The sequence below is a fragment of the Patella vulgata genome, chromosome 2, assembly GCF_932274485.2.
Source record: "Patella vulgata chromosome 2, xgPatVulg1.2, whole genome shotgun sequence".
Lineage (NCBI taxonomy): Eukaryota > Metazoa > Mollusca > Gastropoda > Patellidae > Patella > Patella vulgata.
The window spans coordinates 11,625,019-11,645,819 of record NC_065880.2 but is presented as its reverse complement, the minus strand read 5'-3'; the positions used below and the strand labels follow the sequence as shown (position 1 = coordinate 11,645,819).

At 35.8% G+C, this 20,801-nt stretch overlaps 1 protein-coding gene across 2 annotated transcripts in view; it reads left to right on the top strand.

Annotated features, from left to right (window-relative positions):
- The first annotated feature begins 7 nt into the window (after positions 1-7).
- The window catches only part of LOC126809712 (telomerase protein component 1), a 37,539-nt gene continuing 16,745 nt past the window's right edge, over positions 8-20,801 (top strand). Inside the window, exons 1-11 of one of the 2 annotated variants that reach the window (XM_050534452.2) lie at positions 8-84; positions 6,264-6,478; positions 8,092-8,271; positions 11,505-11,689; positions 12,482-12,592; positions 13,969-14,086; positions 14,935-15,030; positions 15,517-15,634; positions 16,170-16,289; positions 18,545-18,565; positions 19,486-19,601. In XM_050534452.2, the coding sequence (XP_050390409.2) occupies positions 6,413-6,478; positions 8,092-8,271; positions 11,505-11,689; positions 12,482-12,592; positions 13,969-14,086; positions 14,935-15,030; positions 15,517-15,634; positions 16,170-16,289; positions 18,545-18,565; positions 19,486-19,601 (1,131 nt within the window). In that variant the 5' untranslated portion in view covers positions 8-84; positions 6,264-6,412. Of the gene's footprint in view, positions 85-212; positions 343-6,263; positions 6,479-8,091; positions 8,272-11,504; positions 11,690-12,481; positions 12,593-13,968; positions 14,087-14,934; positions 15,031-15,516; positions 15,635-16,169; positions 16,290-18,544; positions 18,566-19,485; positions 19,602-20,801 lie in introns of those variants that run through there. The other variant, XM_050534451.2, reaches the window with a different exon arrangement.

The following is a 20,801-nucleotide window of genomic DNA, read 5'->3' as shown; positions in this document are numbered from 1 at the left end:
AATTTTACATTGACAAAATGTAGTCGGTAGATCTACGTTTAATGAAAATGGATTTGTTTTAGATACTGGCAATTAATAGTATTGGTACGTAGTAATTTCGATGTTACAAAATTTAATGTGCTATTTATAAACCGTCTAAAAAAATCACAACAAATAAAAGCACGTGTCAAGTTGTGTCAAGCTGTGATGATTTGGCGGGAAATGTTGTCAGTGGGGCCTGATGCAGATTAACGAAAACGTTAAAGGGGCCCATGGAATATTGATATTAATGACTGGCATTTTGTGTTTGTAGCGATACAGCACGCAGTGTCGTAGCCTTTACTAATACAGAGTATACATAACGTGAGTTGCCAGCAGCATTTCAAGCCAAGTATTCTTATTATTATATTTATAGCCTATAGTATAGCGCCCCTTAGACTAATCCATGGACCGTTACTTTTTGGGCGTTATAGCGTCCCACTACCCCTTATAACTGAACCCCTTAACCCTAAGCACGTATTGCATTTTGAAAAAAACCCAACAAACTTATTGCAATTAAAGTAAAATGCATTTCCATGCTATGTGCTTATAGCCAAACTGATATAAAATTTACTTCTTTTAATTTGTGTAATTATTGAAATCTACATTGAAATCTCTCTTAATTGACAGTAGGCTATATACTGCCTTTCGATTGCTATACATGTAGTTTCGAGAAATTTATTTTACAAAATTGCTATTGAAACAATGATACATGTAGTTAAAAAGATTCTTAATGGTAGGACAACAAAGTTACAGTAGTCAATTTTGGAGGTTAGGTAGCAATCTGTTCATGGGGATTGACTTCCTTATGCTCCAGCCACAGTAGTGGACCGTCCTAAGGCTTTCCTTTGAGCAAATTTTGAAGTGAATTGACTTCAAAAAAGTCACTGGCCTATAACTCCCTTAATTTCCAATTACACTGACCTTTAGCTTAACATATAATAAACCGATTCCCATTAGGATAAAGGTGAAATGAAATGGGGTTTAACGTCCTACTGTTCTGCTCCTAACCTGGGCTAATGAAGACGGGCATACGCCATACAGTGTGCTATGAGGGAAATTTTGCCCGGACAGCGGCACTACGGCCTACTCTTATATCGAATTCCAACTGCCAAGGAATCTTTTACGTGCACGCCAATGTGTACACGGGACCTCGCTTTTTCGTCCCATCCGAACGACTCGACAGCTTTCCTTGTCAGCCCCTCCGTCCTGCATCACTGACAAGGGAGAACCACGCCGGAAAATCTGGATGAACTTTCTCGACCAATGCAGGGATCGAACACCCGACTTCCAGGCTAGCGAGCTAGCGTCTTACCCACTTAGCCACGTGATCCCCAGGATAAAGGTGAAACCTTACCGTATAATTATATGATTTCATTAAACCCATCTGTTATGCGAAATTTCTGTTCATTTTAAAATGGCCGCTGAACCAGAATCACATGGTGTCATGTCACTCGAAATTACAGAAAAATTGTTCGGTAAGATAAGATTATGATATCAGTGTTCCACTTTTCACTATTTGTAACATAATTACTTATTTCCAAGCAAACTGTGATGACATGTGTTGAAAATTTTGCAACTGAACCTAATTTTACTTGCTCAAAGCCTTGAATAGTGTATCAATTGCAGCCGTGAATTTAAGAATTATCTACAGCTACAAATTGCAGCTAGAAAGCAAAATGGTGATGAAGCATATACAACTGTATTGAGATTTATGTAATTTCTGCCATAGGCTGATCGATTGCTTTCCGACATGACTTCCCCTTGTCAGAGGATCTATATAACAAGGACAGCTGTCTAGTCGTTCGGATGCTATGGAAACTGAGGTCCTGTGTATACATTGGCATGCATGTAAAAGATCCCTTGGCATTTGGAATTCGATTTAAGAGTAGGCCATAGTGCTGCTGCCTGGACAAAATTTCCCTCATAGCACACAGTATGGTGTATGCCCATCTTCATTAGCCCAGTTCGGAGCAGAACAGTAGGACGTTAAACTTCATTTCATTTCATTTCTAATCGATTGCTTTCAGTTGTATTCTGTGTGTTTCTTGTACTAAGGTCAAGCCTGCATCTGTTAAACAGGCAGCTTCTTGAGTCTTAACCTACATCATCCAACTCCTCTCTGAAGCTAGATATTTTGCACATCAGCAGAGCTTTCTCAGTTACCTTTGACACTTGGCAGTCTTGTTTTTCCTGGCAAAATAGAGCCAATGCTTTCATCTTTTGCTATCTTTGATCATGTAGTACTAGTAGGCTCCAAAAATGCAAGAATGCGATAAAAAGATAGGTCATGATGCAAACTATCAGACTTCCCGCATCGGCCTTGGTTTGAGAGGTTTCATCTGGCCATTTCAACACTTCCAAAACTTTCCAGGCGTGGGCAGCAAGCATAGGTACAGCTACATGCTTGGAAATCGATCTTGTGTGTTACGAATGCTTTACTCGTATTGGTAAATGTTCCTTAAGAACATCCCAAGAGAGAGAGAGATGGGGTTTAAAGTAGCTATGTCTCTAACTTAATATCATCCAAAGTCTTACATGTTGAAAATGCGAATTATTTGTCAATTCAAATCAACATTGATGTTGTGATCTTACCGGGAAAATGTAGGCTTCTGATATCCAATATTTTAAGACAAAATAAACATTTTACCATTGGTACATGAATCGTGTACCATAGTGCGTTTCAGCATCATTTGTAACAAGTGACCAGAAAGAACAAGGCTAGACATATTCCACATCTCATGTCAAACGGTACGCCATATCTTATCTGGAGAGCATGCACAATAGACTGGAATAACCAGACGCTAGAAATTGCAAATAGGTTGAGACTCATGCCATATTTCGCTGGACGTAACTGATTTGAAATTAGAGTCAAAACGGAAAAAATTGAATGTAAATCAGTTTATATACAATCAGATTACATTATTATATGCGTTGTGACCCATTTGGGTCAATTTCTAGCTTCCAAACATTAGAGATTTAGCTCCTTTAACATCTACTTGACAGAAACTAGGTCATTTTGGACTAACAAATGGTTCAATTTTATTTCAATAATTTGCTTGCACGTAGGGGTGTTTAGCAGTGGGAGGAAGCAGGAGGACCCGGAGAACCCACGAGCTTGGACAGATGACCCTACTCGTTGTCAAGTACAACCGGGGAATCAAAACCACGCCAGTTGACTCAATGACAGATGTTATGATACAGCGTGCACACGCTAACCGTTCAGCCATCCAACTCCCTTCCTATGGGTGGAGCTTGAGAAGAATTTATAAACCTTTACCACAGTGCACACCAGCAAGACCAAGCCAATCATTGTTACACGTACATGGCATAAAGACTTCTTTGGGATTCATATCCAAAATATGTTTCTGTACACTAGCACCAGCCATAGGTTTGGTATTATTATATCCCTAGCTGTGCTAAGTGTTAAGGAAGTCTGTTTTCTGATGACATCAGATAAATAAAATCAATGAAACACACAACCACTCTGACTTCTGTATCTTCAGTGTGCTCATATCGAATCAACTGGGACATTTGGTCACAGAGAGAAATATTCAGAGTGCTATCAAACTTGATAGAAAGATATTTGGCCCTTGTGATGTTTTGAAAGATGGCTGTTCTAAGCACGTAAGGAAAGGATTTTATGTCTAGTTACTGCACACAATCAAGTTTTCGATATTTGTTTATAATTTAAATTTACTGGGATATTTTATTATCATTAATTATGTATACATTTTTTGTGATTTTTTGTATCTAGTTTGTATTGTGTAAAATCACCATATGTTTGACGATTTAAGCTGACATGTCATAAACCTCCATTTCATTCATTAATTCATTTATATGATATTAAGAATGGCTAAAGCTATTTGTTAAGGCCAGCTCAATATTCATCAAGGTTGCTGAGATGTAAATAATGGTAGGGCACATGATTGTTGGGGAGATTGACGGTTAGGGTTAGGGTAAGCATTGGGGTTAGGTCCAGGGTTAAGGTTAGGGTTGGGATTAGTGGCGTGCAGGGATCGAACAGGCTAGCGAGTCAGCGTCTTACCCACTTAGCCACCATGGCTCCCTACTGTTCTTGTGGGTTCAATATAAATTAGTATAGTTTAATGGTCTAACAGGTGCTCTTTAAGTCTGTCATTGAGTCAAGTGATTTGGTTTTGATCCCTAACTGTATGTGACATGTAGAGTTACCTGCCCAACTTCTCATCTGAACTACTAGATCTTGTACCCAGCCAGTCCTTTCGACCTGCGTCACTGACAGTAAGGTACTTCCTCAGCCAACACAAGGATAGAACCTGGGACCTCATGGTTAATGAACCAGCGCCTTGCTTGCTGAACCACTGTGGCTCCGTGTCGCAATCTAATAAGTCATTCAATTAAACTGTGCAGCAAATAGTAGATAGAGCAAACAGTAGAGGAACACTAAGTGGACAACAGAGAGTAGGGAATAAAACAGTTTCATGAGCACCTGTCATTAGGCCTACTCATTTTAGATCAATGTTGTTACCCAATTTTTCTAACCTTTCTAATGATCACTGGTTAGGATTGATTGTTCATTAATTTTATTCAAAAAGCGACAAACAAAAGTTGGGTCATATGGTAGCCTTTGGCAACAGGAAAATTATGTGCTGTCTACAGGATGCAATTAAATGTTAGCCAGTTACATTTTAGGTCTCCACTATAGATAATAATAAAAATGATAATAATATTTATTATTTAACATCAATTACATCAACATAGATCTAAATAGGCGGTACAAATATAAAAAGAAAAACATTAAAATATCACAGAGCATCGTGAAAAAAAAAGATGTATGTATATAAATAACATTTATGTTAAAAGTAGATCCACAATTAAAAGAAATAATTCAGAAAAGAGTCTTAAGAACATAACAAAAGTTTAAAATTGCTTAATTGACTTAAATATAATAATTAAATAATTAAAATTGATAATATGCTATGCTAAAAAGGTGAGTTTTTAGTAGGGATTTAAAAGATTCAACAAGTGATGGTGCATTTAACGGATGTTTAAAGGCGTGGCATTTATATTGACTGGCTGATATACTACAGTCAAGAATATAGGTTACGAACTTACGATTAAGTAGCACAAATTCAGGAAGTCATTAACTTGAATTTATATGACCTTTTGTGGGTCTATAGTGATATTGACCTCTATTAAATGATTGCGTGCAAATTTTTTAAATTGATTTATTACCAAGGCAAGTCATTAATATAGTTAAAATTTTCTCTCAGCTTTTGACAATGTTAAAGATACATTATGTAAGTAGTATAGTATATCAATGAATGGATATTTTTTAAAGATACATTATGTAAGATTTAGATAAAGAGCTAGCCATTCTTGCTATAATAGTTCGAAAATAGATCATGTAAAATGAATAATTTGAAAATTTCATTCAAATTACTCTATTGCGAGCGAAGATATTAGCCTTTTAAGGTTTGACAATACATGTGCAATGATTTCAACTAATGTACTGGTTGTTTGAAGCTAAGTCTCGCTCCTCCATTTTTAGCTTAAATCAAAATATGGCTGAACTGTTCTAATCTGTTTAATATTGGAGAAATCCGATGCCATTGAGAGTTCATTAAGGTCTGGAGAAGTTAATTAATGTCTAATTGATAACTTATAAAACATTTCAGGCCTAAATAAAGACCTGCAATAGGCAGATTTAGCTCTTGCATAATGTATGTTTAAATAAGTGTAAAAAAAATCTGTACAAGTAATAAACTCAAATGTCATACACCAACATTTTTATTGGATTGTATATTGCTGTCAGTCTGTGAAGATTGTTGATACTCGAAGGGCTACATGTCAAATACCAGCTTTAAAATACATTTAAATCACGTCACATTACATTTATTATTAAATATAATCTTTCTTGCTGGTGGGTTTATATATTTGTGTTTATCAGTATTTTCCGACGTGGCTTCCCCTTGTTAGTGGTGCAGGATGGAGGCTCTGACAAGGACAGCTGTCTAGTCCTTAGGACGGAGTAAAAAACCGAGGTCCTGTGTACACATTGGCTTGCATGTAAAAGATTCCTTTGCAGTTGGAATTCAATATAACAGTAGGCACACTGTATGGCGTATGCCCGTATTCATTAGTCCAGTCGGAGCAGAACAGTAGGTGTTTAAACACTATTTCATTAGCCCAGTCGGAGCAGAACAGTAGGACTTTAAACACTATTTCATTTATTTATTTGTGTTTTCTTTTTATTATTAAAGGTTTCAGCTTTATGGTGAATAATGTTAAATAATACCAGAGCTGTTTTAGTACACTGATATATACACATTTACTGTATTAGATAACAGAGAAGTAGTTATATCCTTATATACCTTGTGTAGTCACTGGAAGATAATGGAACAAATGCACCATGTACAAACAATTCAAGAAGGAACTGGAGAACAAAAAAATGCAACTGGATCTTAAGGATATTGAAGTAAGCTTTATTAACCTACATAAGAGTCTTAAAGATGGGTTCCCAGGAAAGTATTTATCGGGTGGTTATTTCCAATAAAAGTATGGTAATTTTGGTATATATGGCAAGTAGAGATATCCAATCTTACTAGAAAAATACTGGATTCCCCAAATATACAGGACAAAAATGTAAGGGTTCCCCTAATCAACAGCCCGACGATTAGGAATTTCTGCATGCGTGATGTCAAAGGTCACACGCGAACATTGAGCGCTTGATGTACAAGTTGATGAACTTTATGAAGAGTTAGACGTACAACACTTTCTGAGATAAAAATGACGGAAAAAGACGCGGGTAGTGGATAATCCGAGAATTTAATTAGGATTCGATAATTGTAATAAATAGTAAGCGATTAAAGACAACATCGTCCTACATGTATGTATGCAATGAATTCTCCTCTGACTTCCAAGAGAGGTAAGTCACGTGACGTAAACATGACCTGGTTTGATCGAATTTTTATAGCAGGACATTCCTTCGCAATTACAATGTTTGAGAAGGACTTGAAGCAAAGTTATGACAAATTAATTAGTTTGAATATGTTTTTAGTCCATATATACCATTAAATCACCCAGTTTGTACGCAGGAACCCATCTTTAACAGCATTAAAGCCCCTATGTACAAAACAGTGCATGGGGGGGGGAAGAGAGAGAGAAATGGGGTTTAACATTCACCAGAGGCGGATTTAAGAGGTGTGCCCTTTTTTACTGCTAAAAGTGCCCTTTCTCAGACCCAAATATGTCTGCATAGGCGAACGAGCCAGGGGGGCAGGGGGGGGGGGCAGCTGCCCTCCTAACTTTCGGGCAAGCTGACTTTTCGGGCAGACGGGTAAAGTGAATAAAAAATTTATTTCATCTACTTGGCAAAATAAAGTGCCCGAAATCTAACAAAACACTAATTTTACGGGCTGGAATAGCAGTAAAACGCGTTTGCGGCCGTCAAATATTCAAAAATTTTCTTGGGGAGTCTATACAAGGCCAGCTCCGCTTCTTCGCCACTCGAAGAAAACCTACGCCGCTGTCTGTAAACCTGATTTTTTTTCGGGCATTTCTAGTTTTGCTTCCCTAACTGTCATAGAGCCCTAATAAAACACTAATTTTACTTTTCTTTTAATTGAATACCACAAATTTCTACTGAGTTGACTATGGATTAAAACATTTTGTCTGGAGCCACTCTACTTTGTGTGACATTTTTCGGGCATCGATTATTATATGTGAATGCAGCTGCAACAGTCTGATTGGATGGTTGGATGGTTGAAATTCAGAATGGGATTTACGTTACACAACCATTGGATAATTTTGGAGTTGCTTACACGGGCTAGAATAGCAGTAAACACATTTACGGTGGTTTAATTTTCAAAATTTGAGTTGGTGGAGTCTTGGGCTTTTTCGAAGAGTGTCGCCCCAAAGAAGATCAAAAACAACAAGATGAATAGCACTTAGAGCCCAGCACCTGGTCCAAAAATCTTGTGAACTATCTAGAGTTTAAATTGATCATTCAAATGAATTGAAATTTATATGTGTCTTTGTTTTAATTGTAGACCTGTGATAAATTTATTCGTGTCTTTGTTTTAATTGTAGACGTGTGATAAATTAAAAAGATGTTGGGATATAATCGATAAACAATGTAATAATTATCGTAAAGATAATAATAAGAAGATAGTAACACCAGTTAAAGCTGGGGGATGGAGAACTGTTCGTATATTCGTCTCGTCAACATTTACAGATTTCTATAATGAAAGAGAAATTCTGGTAAAACAGGTAAAAACACATCTACTTGTTGTTATGATATGGTTTTAAGATAGTCCTACAAATGAAATGAAAGTAAATGAAATGAAATGGGGTTTAACGTCCTACTGTTCTGCTCCTATACTGAGCTAATGAAGACGGGCACACGCCATACAGTGTGCTATGAGGGAAATTTTGCCCGGACAGTGGCACTGCGGCCTACTCTTATATCGAATTCCAACTGTCAAGGGATCTTTTACGTGCACGCCAATGTGTACACAGGACCTCGGTTTTTCATCTAATCCGAATGACTAGACAGCTGTCCTTGTCAGGCCCTCCGTCCTGCATCACTGACAAGGGGGAACCACGCCGGAAAATCTGGGTGAACTTTCTCGGCCACTGCAGGGATCGAACACCCGACCTTCAGGCTAGCGAGCAAGCGTCTTACCCACTTATCCACCGTGATCCCCAATTGTCCTACAAATTAAAGATACATTATGTACAATTATATAAAAAGCTGGCAGTTCTCACTATAATAGTTAAAAACTAAATACTGTAAAGGGAATTTGCTGAAAATTTCAGTCAAATTGATCCACTATGAACTGAGATTTTAGCGATTTAATTTTTGGCCTAGCCTCTATCATTATTACTTATGTTGGTAGGATAAAAAGCATAGTCTTGATTATCCATTTCATGATTTTTATACGCCCACATTTTCATGTGGACGTATTATGCCATCGCCCCTGTCTGTCCGGACATCCGTCCGTCCACAATTGTTTGTTTCTTATCCGATTTTGACGAAACTTGAAATATAGGTTTATCCCCAAAAGATCTCGGCTGCTTTCGATATTGGCATGTATCGGATCGAAACTTCATGGATTATGGCCCCTGATTGTACGAAAAATCAAGTTTTTAGTTTGTGGACCCTATAGAGGTCACAATTTTTATCCGATTTTTTGGAAACTTGAAATGTAAGTTCATAACCCAAAGATCTCGGTTCCTTTCGATATTCGCGCATATCGGACCGTAACTTCCTGAATTGTTGCCCCTGATTGTACGAAAAATCACGTTTTTAGCTTGTGGACCCTTTAGAGGTCATAATTTTTATCCGATTTGGAAAAACGTATTATTATATCACCGTTACACCCTAAGGGAGGTTGAGTTCGAATTTCGTGAAAATTGGCCCAAAATTGACAGACAAAATGGCCGCCGTTCGTTCTCAAATAGTGTAAAAATATGGTATATCAAGGTTTTTATCCGATTTTGTTGAAAATTGAAATGTAAGTTTATAACCCAAAGATCTCGGTTCCTTTCGATATACACGATTTTGATGAAACGTGAAATGCATGTTTGTAACCTAAAGATCTTGGTTCCTTTCGATATTGTCGCATATCGGATTGTAACTTCCTGAATTATGGCCCCTGATTGTACGAAAAATCACGTTTTTAGCTTGTGGACCCTATAGAGGTCATAATTTTTATCCGATTTAAAAAAACGTAATATTATATCACCGTTACACCCTACGGAAGGTTGAGTTTGAATTTCGTGAAAATCGGCCCAAAATTGAAAGACAAAATGGCCGCCGTTCGTTCTCAAATAGCGTACAAATATGGTATATCAAGCTTGTGGACCCTATAGAGGTCACAATTTTTATCCAATTTTTTTAAAACTTAAAATGTAAGTTTATAACCCAAAGATCTCGGTTCCTTTCGATCTTCGCGCATATCGGACCGTAACTTCCTGAATTATGGCCCCTGATTGTACGAAAAATTGCGTTTTTAGCTTGTGGACCCTATAGAGGTCATAATTTTTATCTGATTTAAAAAACGTATTATTATATCACCGTTACACCCTAAGGTAAGATTAGTTAGAATTTCGTGAAAATCAGCCCAAAATTGACAAACAAAATGGCCGCCGTTCGTTCTCAAATAGCGTAAAAATATGGTATATCAAGGTTGTGGACCCTATAGAGGTCACAATTTTTATCCTATTTTGTTGAAACTTGAAATGTAAGTTTATAACACAAAGATCTCAGTTCCTGTCGATATTCGCGCATATTGAATTGTAATTTCCTGAATTATGGCCCTTGATAGGAGGAAAAATCACTTTCTTGTTAGCTTGTTCTCTATCCATCTCTCGAAAATGTGGGCGTATCCTGCCTGGCAGCCGCTGGTTTAATTATGAATGCATGTCGAATAGCAAATCGAAACCTAATCCAATAAACATCGCAGGCTAAGTTGATTATGGTCTGTATAAGTTAATTAAAGTCTAAATAATAATTTAGATAACATTTCAGGCCTAAAGAAAGACCTGCAAATAGGCAGATTTAGCTCTTGCATAATGTATGTTTAATATATGTATGTTTAAACTGTTATTGTTTCAGGATTGGTTATAAGTCTTTATCAATTAAAGATACATTATGTAAGATTTAGATAAACGCTGGTCAGTCTTGCTATAATAGATCGAAAATAGATAATGCAAAATGAATATATATTGAAAATTTGATTCAAATTGCTCCATTGTGAGCAAAGTTATTAGCTTTTGAAGGTTTGACAAGACGTGTGCATTAATTGCAACCAACTGTACTGGTTGTTCGAAGCTTAGCCTCACTTCACCGTTTATAAATTAAATCAAAATATGGCTGAACCGTTCTAATCTACTTAATATCGGAGATATCCTATGGCATCGAGAGTTGATTATGGTCTGGATATGTTTATTAATGTCTAATTAATAATTTAGATAACATTTCAGGCCTAAAGAAAGACCTGCAATAGGCAGATTTCGCTCTTGCATAATGCATGTTTAAACATGCATTATGTGATAGCTAAATCAGTCTGTTGCAGGTCTTTTTTTCTATCTTCACATGTTATATAAATTTTATTAGTTAGACATTTATTAACATGACAGTCCCGATAACAAACTCTCTAAGCCATTAGATGGCTTAGATATTTAATGAATTAGAACATCTTCACCATTTAAAAAATTTTACAATAAACTTTGTTTACTATTGTAGCAATGGTATTTGACAATCGAGGCTATCTTGTGAAAACTTCAAATACTCATAACTTTGCTCAGAATAAAGTAACTTGACTAAAATTTCCAAAATATCTATTTCTCATTACCTATTATTGAACTATTATAGCACGAATGGCGAACTATTTATCGAAAATCTTACATGATGCATTTTAAAAAATTCAGATGATTAAAAATGAATCGGCACTAAACCAAATTTGAATTTGTTACAAGAATCAATTTTTCTTGTCCAGGTATTCCCGGAATTAAGAGAATGGTGTGAAGCAAGAAGAATACAATTAATAGATTGTGATTTACGATGGGGAATACCAAAAGATACAACAACAGGAGAAACAATAGCTGTTTGTTTAGAGGAATTAGATGCTTGTTATGAAACCAATGAGGGAGAACCTTTTTTCTTGAATATGACTTGTGATAGGTAATGTAATACTATGCATCTATCTTGAATATGACTTGTGATAGGTAATGTAATACTATGCATCTATCTTGAATATGACTTGTGATAGGTAATGTAATACTATGCATCTATCTTGAATATGACTTGTGATAGGTAATGTAATACTATGCATCTATCTTGAATATGACTTGTGATAGGTAATGTGCTTGATAACGATAAGAGGATACTTGTCGAAACGTCGTGCTTTTAGAATAAACTAGTGATTGTATCCCATAAAAACTGTGTTCTGTTAAGGTAATGTAATACTATGCATCTATCTTTTGCTCCAGATAAGACCCTAAGAGTTGGTAGAGAGCAAGAAAGTCTGAAACTTTCTCTATATAGAGTAGCTATCTACACAAATCTTAAATATTGAGTTTACTAATGCTAGGTTCTCACTATCATGATTTGCGCTACGACTGAAATCGTGGTTTTAATCGTAGAGTATTTGTAGTGTTTCTGTCACGTTTCTGTCATGCTGATTGTATCGAAACGTATCCGCATGTATCTGCACGTACATGTACCAGACCACAGGCTCAATAGAGACATTCCTATCGTAACACATCGCACGAAAGTGGGAACCTAGCATTAAGAGCGAGAAAATCTGAAACATTCTGTACATACATTGCTGAAGAGCAAGAAAGCCTGAAGAATTCTTTACACAAATCTTATGTATTGAGTTGTTAAAGGGCAAGATAATCTGAAACTTTCTTGTATACGTCGTATAACTTATATTTATCCACAAAAGTCGTATTATAGATTATTTTGTTGCAGATATGGTTGGATACCATCAGAAGAAGATATACCAGATGATGTTAAAGAAAAGTATGATTGGGTACCAGATACTTCAATAACTTTCATGGAGATACTTCATGGTGCCTTGAGGTTAACTATGTTATTATTTAATGTCAGTTATATACAAAGGGGCATATAGATGTTCAATTATTTCTGATAAGTACTCCCAGAGTTGTTAGCATTAATCATTTGAATAAGGCTAATGATTTTTATTAAAATGAAATGGGGTTTAACATCCTACTGTTCTGCTCCGACTGGGGATGAGTCATACAGTGTGCTATGATGGAAATTTTGCCCGGGCAGCATCACAATGGCCCACTCTTATATTGAATTCCAACTGCTAGGGGATCTTTTACATGCATGCCAATGTATACACGGGACCTTGTTTTTTGTACCATCCAAATGACTAGACAGCTGTCCTTGTCAGGCCCTCCGTGCTGCACCACTGACAAGGGGAAACCACTATCTTGGCCAAAGCAGGGATCAAACACCTGACCTCCAGGCTAGCGAGCCAGCGCTTACCCACTTAGCCAATTGACTTAGAATTTATATGTTGCTTATGTTAGTGCAGAGCAAATGACCTTTAGAATTTCTGATCATTATTTCGTATGTTGTTGCCCTTGATCTGTTTTAGTGTCCTGTAAAGACTTTAGATATGCATGAAAAAATTACCATGCTTAGTATGGGATGGGGGGGGGGGGAAGTATGTTTCATTGCCTAAAAGCCTATCGTTCAGTATTTACAGTGAATATACATTTTATGCTTGTTATATGGTGCACATTTAAAGTTTATGAATAAATTTCCCAATGATCAGGCATTCTCAGACTCAAGTTAAGAATTTACTCAAACTTGTTGGCCTTTTTTTAACTAATATATAGCCCTTTATAAAACTTTTGTTTGTATCAAATACATCAATAAGAAACTATATGCAAAGTTTTGTGTTTCTGGATCAAAGATATTTCTCATAAACAGTGATTGAAAATTGTGTAAATTCGTCATAAACAATGATTGAAAGTTGTGTAAATTCTTCATAAACAGTGATTGAAAGTTGTGTAAATTCGTCATAAACAGTGATTGAAAGTTGTTTAAATTCGTCATAAACAGTGATTGAAAGTTGTTTAAATTCGTCATAAACAGTGATTGAAAGTTGTGTAAATTCGTCATAAACAGTGATTGAAAGTTGTGTAAATTCGTCATAAACAGTGATTGAAAGTTGTGTAAATTCGTCATAAACAGTGATTGAAAGTTGTTTAAATTCGTCATTAACAGTGATTGAAAGTTGAGTAAATTCGTCATAAACAGTGATTGAAAGTTGAGTAAATTCGTCATAAACAGTGATTGAAAGTTGAGTAAATTCGTCATAAACAGTGATTGAAAGTTGAGTAAATTCGTAACTCAAGTCTAAGAATGCTTTGTGAACTCAGGGCCTGATGCATTTGTAGTTAATTCTATGATTTTCTCCACAGGAAAGGAAATAGTAATGCAGTATTTTTCATTCGAAATAATGATTTTATTTCTCAAATCCCTAAAGATCATTTAACAAGATTTAAAGACATTGATACATACAGCCAACAACAATTAAAAGTAAGCTGATTATTTAAAGTTGGAATGCAATGAAATGAAATGAAATGGGGTTTAACGTCCTACTGTTCTGCTCTTAACCTGGGGTTTAACGTCCTACTGTTCTGCTCTTAACCTGGGGTTTAACGTCCTACTGTTCTGCTCCTATACTGGGCTAATGAAGACGGGCATACGCCATACAGTGTGCTATGAGGGAAATTTTGCCCGGACAGCGGCACTACGGCCTACTCTTATATCGAATTCCAACTGCCAAGGGATCTTTTACGTGCACGCCAATGTGTACACGGGACCTCGGTTTTTCGTCCCATCCGAACGACTAGACAGCTTTCCTTGTCAGCCCCTCCGTCCTGCATCACTGACAAGGGAGAACCACGCCGGAAATGTTGGAATGCTGATTAGAGATTGTTGAATATATTTATATATAACGCTTTCACATCTTCCCGCATTTGTAAATTTGTATGCTTGATAATGACCAGTGAAAATTTGTCGAAACATTGTGTCCATTTAATATGGGGATTGTGTTTTGATATATATTGATAGAATAAAATTTCTACACATTTAAGGGGGGTTGGATGACAGAATGGTTAGCATGTGCGCGTTGTATCATAAGATCTGTCATTGAGTCAATTGGCGTGGTGTCGATTCCACAGTTGTACGTGACAATAAGCAGGGTTGCCTGGTTTTCTCTAGGTCCCCCCGGTTTCCTCCCACTGCTAAAGACCACAATGTGGAAGCGAATTATTGAAATGAAAATGAACCACATGTTAGTACTGAAATGACCTAGCTTGTATCAAATACAGGTTAAACTCGAGCATGTCGTTATTCTAATTAATAGAAAATTATTTTTACAGCTTTTGAAAGCAAAAATGTCTGAAATATTTCCGACTCAAGTATATTGTTATGATGTAAAATACAAGGGCGTGTCTGAAGTAGAAGGCAAAGAACTGGTATGTTGATGATTATAATAGATTTTTTGATATTAATTAATTTTATTTGATTGTTTTTTTTATCCCATTTCAAATAAAGTCAGGGAAGGATATTGGTTTCTGGAGCACATCTCATAAACTTTGTATACATGTTAACCTGTTATAGTAGCCTTTGACTAATTTATCCCTTTTCCAAATGAGCACATCTTATAAACTTTGTATACATATTAACCTGTTATATTAGTTGTGCCTTTGGCTGATTAGAAAAATTCTCAAATTGAATAAGTTTTGTGTTGGTATAAATTGTTTATTCTAGAGCATTTATTAGAGTAGTTCTGCCTTTTGCTCATTGAGCTTTAAGAGCTTTTGTGTTTCCATGAAAACAAATTGAGTTTTTGGTATACAAGTATTATTCTGTTACATATCTCATAAACTGTTCATATTCATTGGATTGTGTATTTTTTAATTGAAGAATGTTTAAAATGATTTTTGTTTGGTTTTATACAGGTAATTATTGAAGAATTAGAACAATTTGCTGGTCAAGTTCTAGATTTCTTTAAATCAGCCATCGAACAAAAATATCCTGTTCCTGAATTACACAATGACATTCCGATTGAAGAATTAGGTGAGCAACTGATCTACGTTGGTTAGAAACAAAATCTGTTTAGTTTTAATATGTTCAGATATTGAATTTAAAAATTGTGGACTTCAAGACATACGATATAATCACCTATGATGGGTGAAAAATATAAAATCTGCCTCAATCGTTTCCGTTTTTACTCAAATTTCGAATCAGTTATGTTCGGCGAAATACACCAGAAGTCTCAATTGAATGGCAATCTCTAGCGTCTGGTTATTCCAGTCTACATCGATAGTATTTACTGCGCATGCTCTCCAGATAAGAATGTGGCATCACCGTTTGACATGACTTGTGGAATATATCTAGCCTCGTTCTTCAAGTGCCTTGTTACAAATGGCGCTGAAACGCATTATGGTACGCAATTCTTGTACCAGTGGTAAAATGTTTGTTTTATCTTAAATATTGGATATCAGAAGCCCATCTTTTCCTGGTAAGATCACAACATCAATGTTGATTTAAATTGACAAATAATTTGTGTTTGAGACTTAGCTACTTTAAAATATAAATGTTATTGTTATAGAAAAAGATCACCAATGGGCATTTATTACTGAAAGAGCTGAGTCTATGATAGGAAGAGAAAATGAAGTAGAATTGTTGTTGAATTTCTGTAAAGGTGAACCATGTAATATTAAACAAACAGGTGAATTTAAATAAATTCTTAATTTAGAAGTATTTCAGTATTAGGTAAATTTTGAATTATCTCCCTTGACACATCAGGGGGAGATAATTTGCCATAAGGAAATTGTATCCTGTAATTGTTACTATAAGATTGTTTGTTTATGTATGTATACTCCAATGTCTTTTTAGGCAACACAAATAAAATAAGTTGTTTCTCGGGCACCGCCCGCACGCAAAATTGGTTGCGCGTGCGGCCTATTTATTAGTCTTGATGAAAAATAAAAGATATGTAACGCCCGCCCGAACATCGATAAGCAAGTCATAAAAAGAATATGCTGCATGTACCTACATGCGTCATACGTGTATATCCATTCAAATGTATTAAACTGATCCAGATGTAAATGCTCATTTACGGGTCTTTTTTTATTGATATCGAAAGAACCTCCATTTTTGTATCACGTGATTTTAATTACCTCCCCTGGTGAACTAGAATTTGATTCGTGTTCAACACCGAAAGTCATTGACAACAATGCAATGTATTTCAATCATTCGATATTAATCGGCTCATTATTGCCGGCTTCAGTTGGTCCATGTTTGAAAAATCCTATTGATAAAACAATGAATCGTAGAACAGGTTAATTATTACTTGTGGCTACGAATACGACACGATGATAGTCACCATACCTCAGTCAGAATTTGGGTCATTAGCACATTTAACGGTAGTTTTGATAATCCGGAAAATAATAATTGGATTTCACATTTGATGGTTTTACTGACCAGTTGTTAGTTAAATTTAAATAGTCATTCGATATAAACCCCAGATAGAACACCGAACATCATGAGAAACACACCGAATATCCTGAGAAACAGTCATTTCCCGAATCCCGATGACACGTGACATGCATTTGGTGGAATTAGGTCAATAATTATAAACCAGCGATACTAGATATAGTTCTAAGTGTCGTTTACCGTGATGATTATTTTTGATACACATGCTGACAGAGGCTTACTCTTTAAAATATTGTCTTTATTATGGACGGCTATTAATAGTCGTATGGAATTCTATTTTAGTTTGTCACCATTACCATTAGTAAGCTACATTACGTGAATTAAATATGGAAAATTATTTTCCTTTCAGTCAGTGTTCAGTGTTTGAGTAGACTTGATTTTTGGGTTTATGTTCTAAGTATGTACAATATATAACTGAAAGCAAAACTGTAGACAAGTAATGACTTTCTCATTAAAAAAAAAAAAAAAAAAAAATACAAGGCCGCCCTCCCGCCCCAACAATTTTCAACAATAGCCTAATTTTATTTTGCACCATCCTCTAGCTAGCAATGGGGTAAAAAAAAAAAAAGAAATGCCCTCCCCCCCTACAGTTTCAGCTGTCAGTTGCCCGAGAAACAAGACATTTATTTTGTGTAGCCTTAGGGTCGCCTGTCCAACCTCGTTGGTTTTCTTCTGGTCCTCTGTTTTCCTTCCACTGCTAAAGACCCCTACGCTCAAGCAAATTATTAAAAAAAAATAAAATTAAACCATATGTTAGTCCCGAAATGACCTACGTTAAACCCCATTTCTCTCTCTCTCTCTCCAATGTCTTTCATACCTATTTGTACTTCACATCCCTTATGGTGCACACACATTTCACTATTTATTGTCATATTTCACCTTTCATCTTTCATAAATCAATCTGCCCATCTATGATGACATGACCTGATCCTCCTCCAAGCACGGGGGGTTGGATGGCTGAATGGTTAGCGTGCGCACACTGTATCATAAAGTCTGTCATTGAGTCGACTGGCGTGGTTTCGAATCCCCGGTTGTACGTGACAAGGAGTAGGGTCGCCTGTCCAACCTCAAGGGTTTTCTCCGGGTCCTCTGGTTTCCTCCCACTGCTAAAGACCCCTGTGCGCAAGCGAATTATTAAAATAAAATTAAACCATATGTTAGTCCCGAAATGACCTCGTTGTGTGAGTGGACATTAAACCCCATTTCTCTCTCTCTCTCTCTCTCTCTCTCTCTCTTCCAAGGACCCCATTTGAAATAAACCTAGTTTTAATTTAGGCAGGTTTTTATGGGTTATCCTCTTGAGTCAAGAGGCTGATCATTCATGACATCATTACTCTTTCTCTCATCAAAACTTTCGTATCTTATTATCATCTAACTTTATACTATCACCTCTATTCTCATGTTTGATATGCCTCTTCCAAAAATAAATAAATAGATAAATACTACAAATGATAGTAAAATACAGATATATGATAATTCTTTTTTCAGAGATAAGCCAACCTTCTTCAAGTGAGTATTGCACTTCTTTTGTATATGTTGTTATTTTTGTATTGAATAAAGACTAGTTAAAGATACAGTATGGGAGATTAGATAAAGAGTTGGCAGTTCTCACTATAATAGTTAAAACCTGGATAATGTAAAGGGAATATGCTGAAATTTTCAAATTGCTTTACTCTGAACTGAGAATTTAGCAATTGAAGTCAGTACGATAAAAAAAAACATAGTCTTGATTATCCATATTTGCATTTTAATCATCAATGAATGTTGAGCAGCAGATCGGATTGAAATCCAGTGAAAATCGAACACATAAGATGACATCGAGAGTTGATTTTGGTCTGGATAAGTTAAAGATACATTATGGGAGATAAGATAAAGAGATGGCAGTTCTCGCTATAATAGTTAAAAACTAGATAGTGTAAAGGTAATTTGCTGAAAATTTCAGTCAAATTGATCCTCTATGAACCGAGAAAGAACCGGGTGAAATTTTTGCATAGTCTCGGTCATCATTACTAAAATCATTAATATTACCAGCATAGTCTCGATTATCCACTTTTATTGATTTAATTATCAATAGCCGTTAGCGGCATATAGGAATCTAATCCAGCCAACATCGAAGGCTAGCCTTGACATCGAAGGCTAGCCTTGACATCGAGAGTTTATTATGGTCTGGATAAGTTAATTAATGTTTAATTGATAACTTAGATAACATTTCAGGCCTAAAGAAAGACTTGTAATAAGCAGATTTTGCTCTTGCATAATGCATGTTTAATTAATGTCTTATTAATAATTTAGATAACATTTCAGGCCTAAAGAAAGACCTGCAATTGGCAGATTTAGCTCTTCCATAATGTACATGTATGTTGAAATGTACCTTCATGGATTATAATTATGCTGTCTTCTATAACAATTGCCTTGTTTATCTTCCATAGGAAAATCTGAAAATTGGAATTTAGACGAATCTGATAATAAATTGTGTGTTGTAGAAGCTAAAAGTGGTTGGGGTAAAACTTCTCTACTAGCTAAAGTTACAGCTATACTTGTGCAGGTACATGTATAGACTTCAATCTGATTTCGTTTCGTTTTTTATAGATCAAAACTTTGTTTTACTTGTCTTTACTACACTAGGATCTGGAAGAGTTGTTATATTACCGGTGTTCTGGTTGAAGTGAGGGGTTAGCCTAGAAAACGAAGAATTCTTTGCTTGTGCTCAGGGCTGCCGACAACCAGTATCGTAGCGCAATTTGCGATACATATTTTGTCCGTTGCTAATCAAAAATTAAAATCTAAAGTTTTTGATTCGCAGTAACTGCGAATCATTAATATGCCTGTCATTTTGGATATTGACACAAGGATAATCCACATTTGAAGACTAAAAGGCTTTCTAAACACTTTCAACGTGTATAAAATGTTGAATAAAATTTTATAAACAAAACTGAATTCTCCGTGTGACATTTTTTCTCGAACTACCCAGACACAATTCATTATACGGTACTATATAATACAGGGACATAACTCTATGAATAGGGACTATTAAACCGGAAATAGGGAATCAAGTAGTACCACTCACGTTGCGAGACATCAAGTAATTATATTATATTCATTTTGAAAGAAATAAATCCAGTGTATCCCCCACCTATTGTTAATAAAATATAAAAAAATAAATATATGTTAACGTATGTAAAATGATAAATCAAAGTAAAAATTCCTGTAAAATATCGCGTGTGTCTAGTTAATCGAGGTGCGCCCGATTGAACAAAAATAGCAATACACGATAAAAAGCAGACGAAATTGTTTTCTAACGAAGATTTCTAACGTAACAAAAAATAACAATTAAAATGATTGGGGCCTTGGAAGTCACTGTTAAGAATTGGCTTCAGACATAAGACCTAACTAAATGTCTACACCACATTCACAAACTGTCACAAGTACTTGTGGCAGTGATAAAAAAATCTAAGAATAGTAAGAATGGAATCTAATCATATTTGTTATGAAGTAAAGTAATATCTTGTTATTTAGGTTTTTATGTTGAAACTGAAAAACTGCTAATCAATTTTTAAATTTGCTAATCAAATTTGGCAAAATTGGACTTTTTGATTAACAGTGCTGCTAATCAACTGTGAAAAATTACCGACAGCCCTGCTTGTGATGTACGGAACTGTGGGTAGATCACTAGAAACGTCAACGCTGATTGATTAATCAATATCTGATGTCATAGGGTCAAAAGCCGCTTGTACGACCCCTGGCG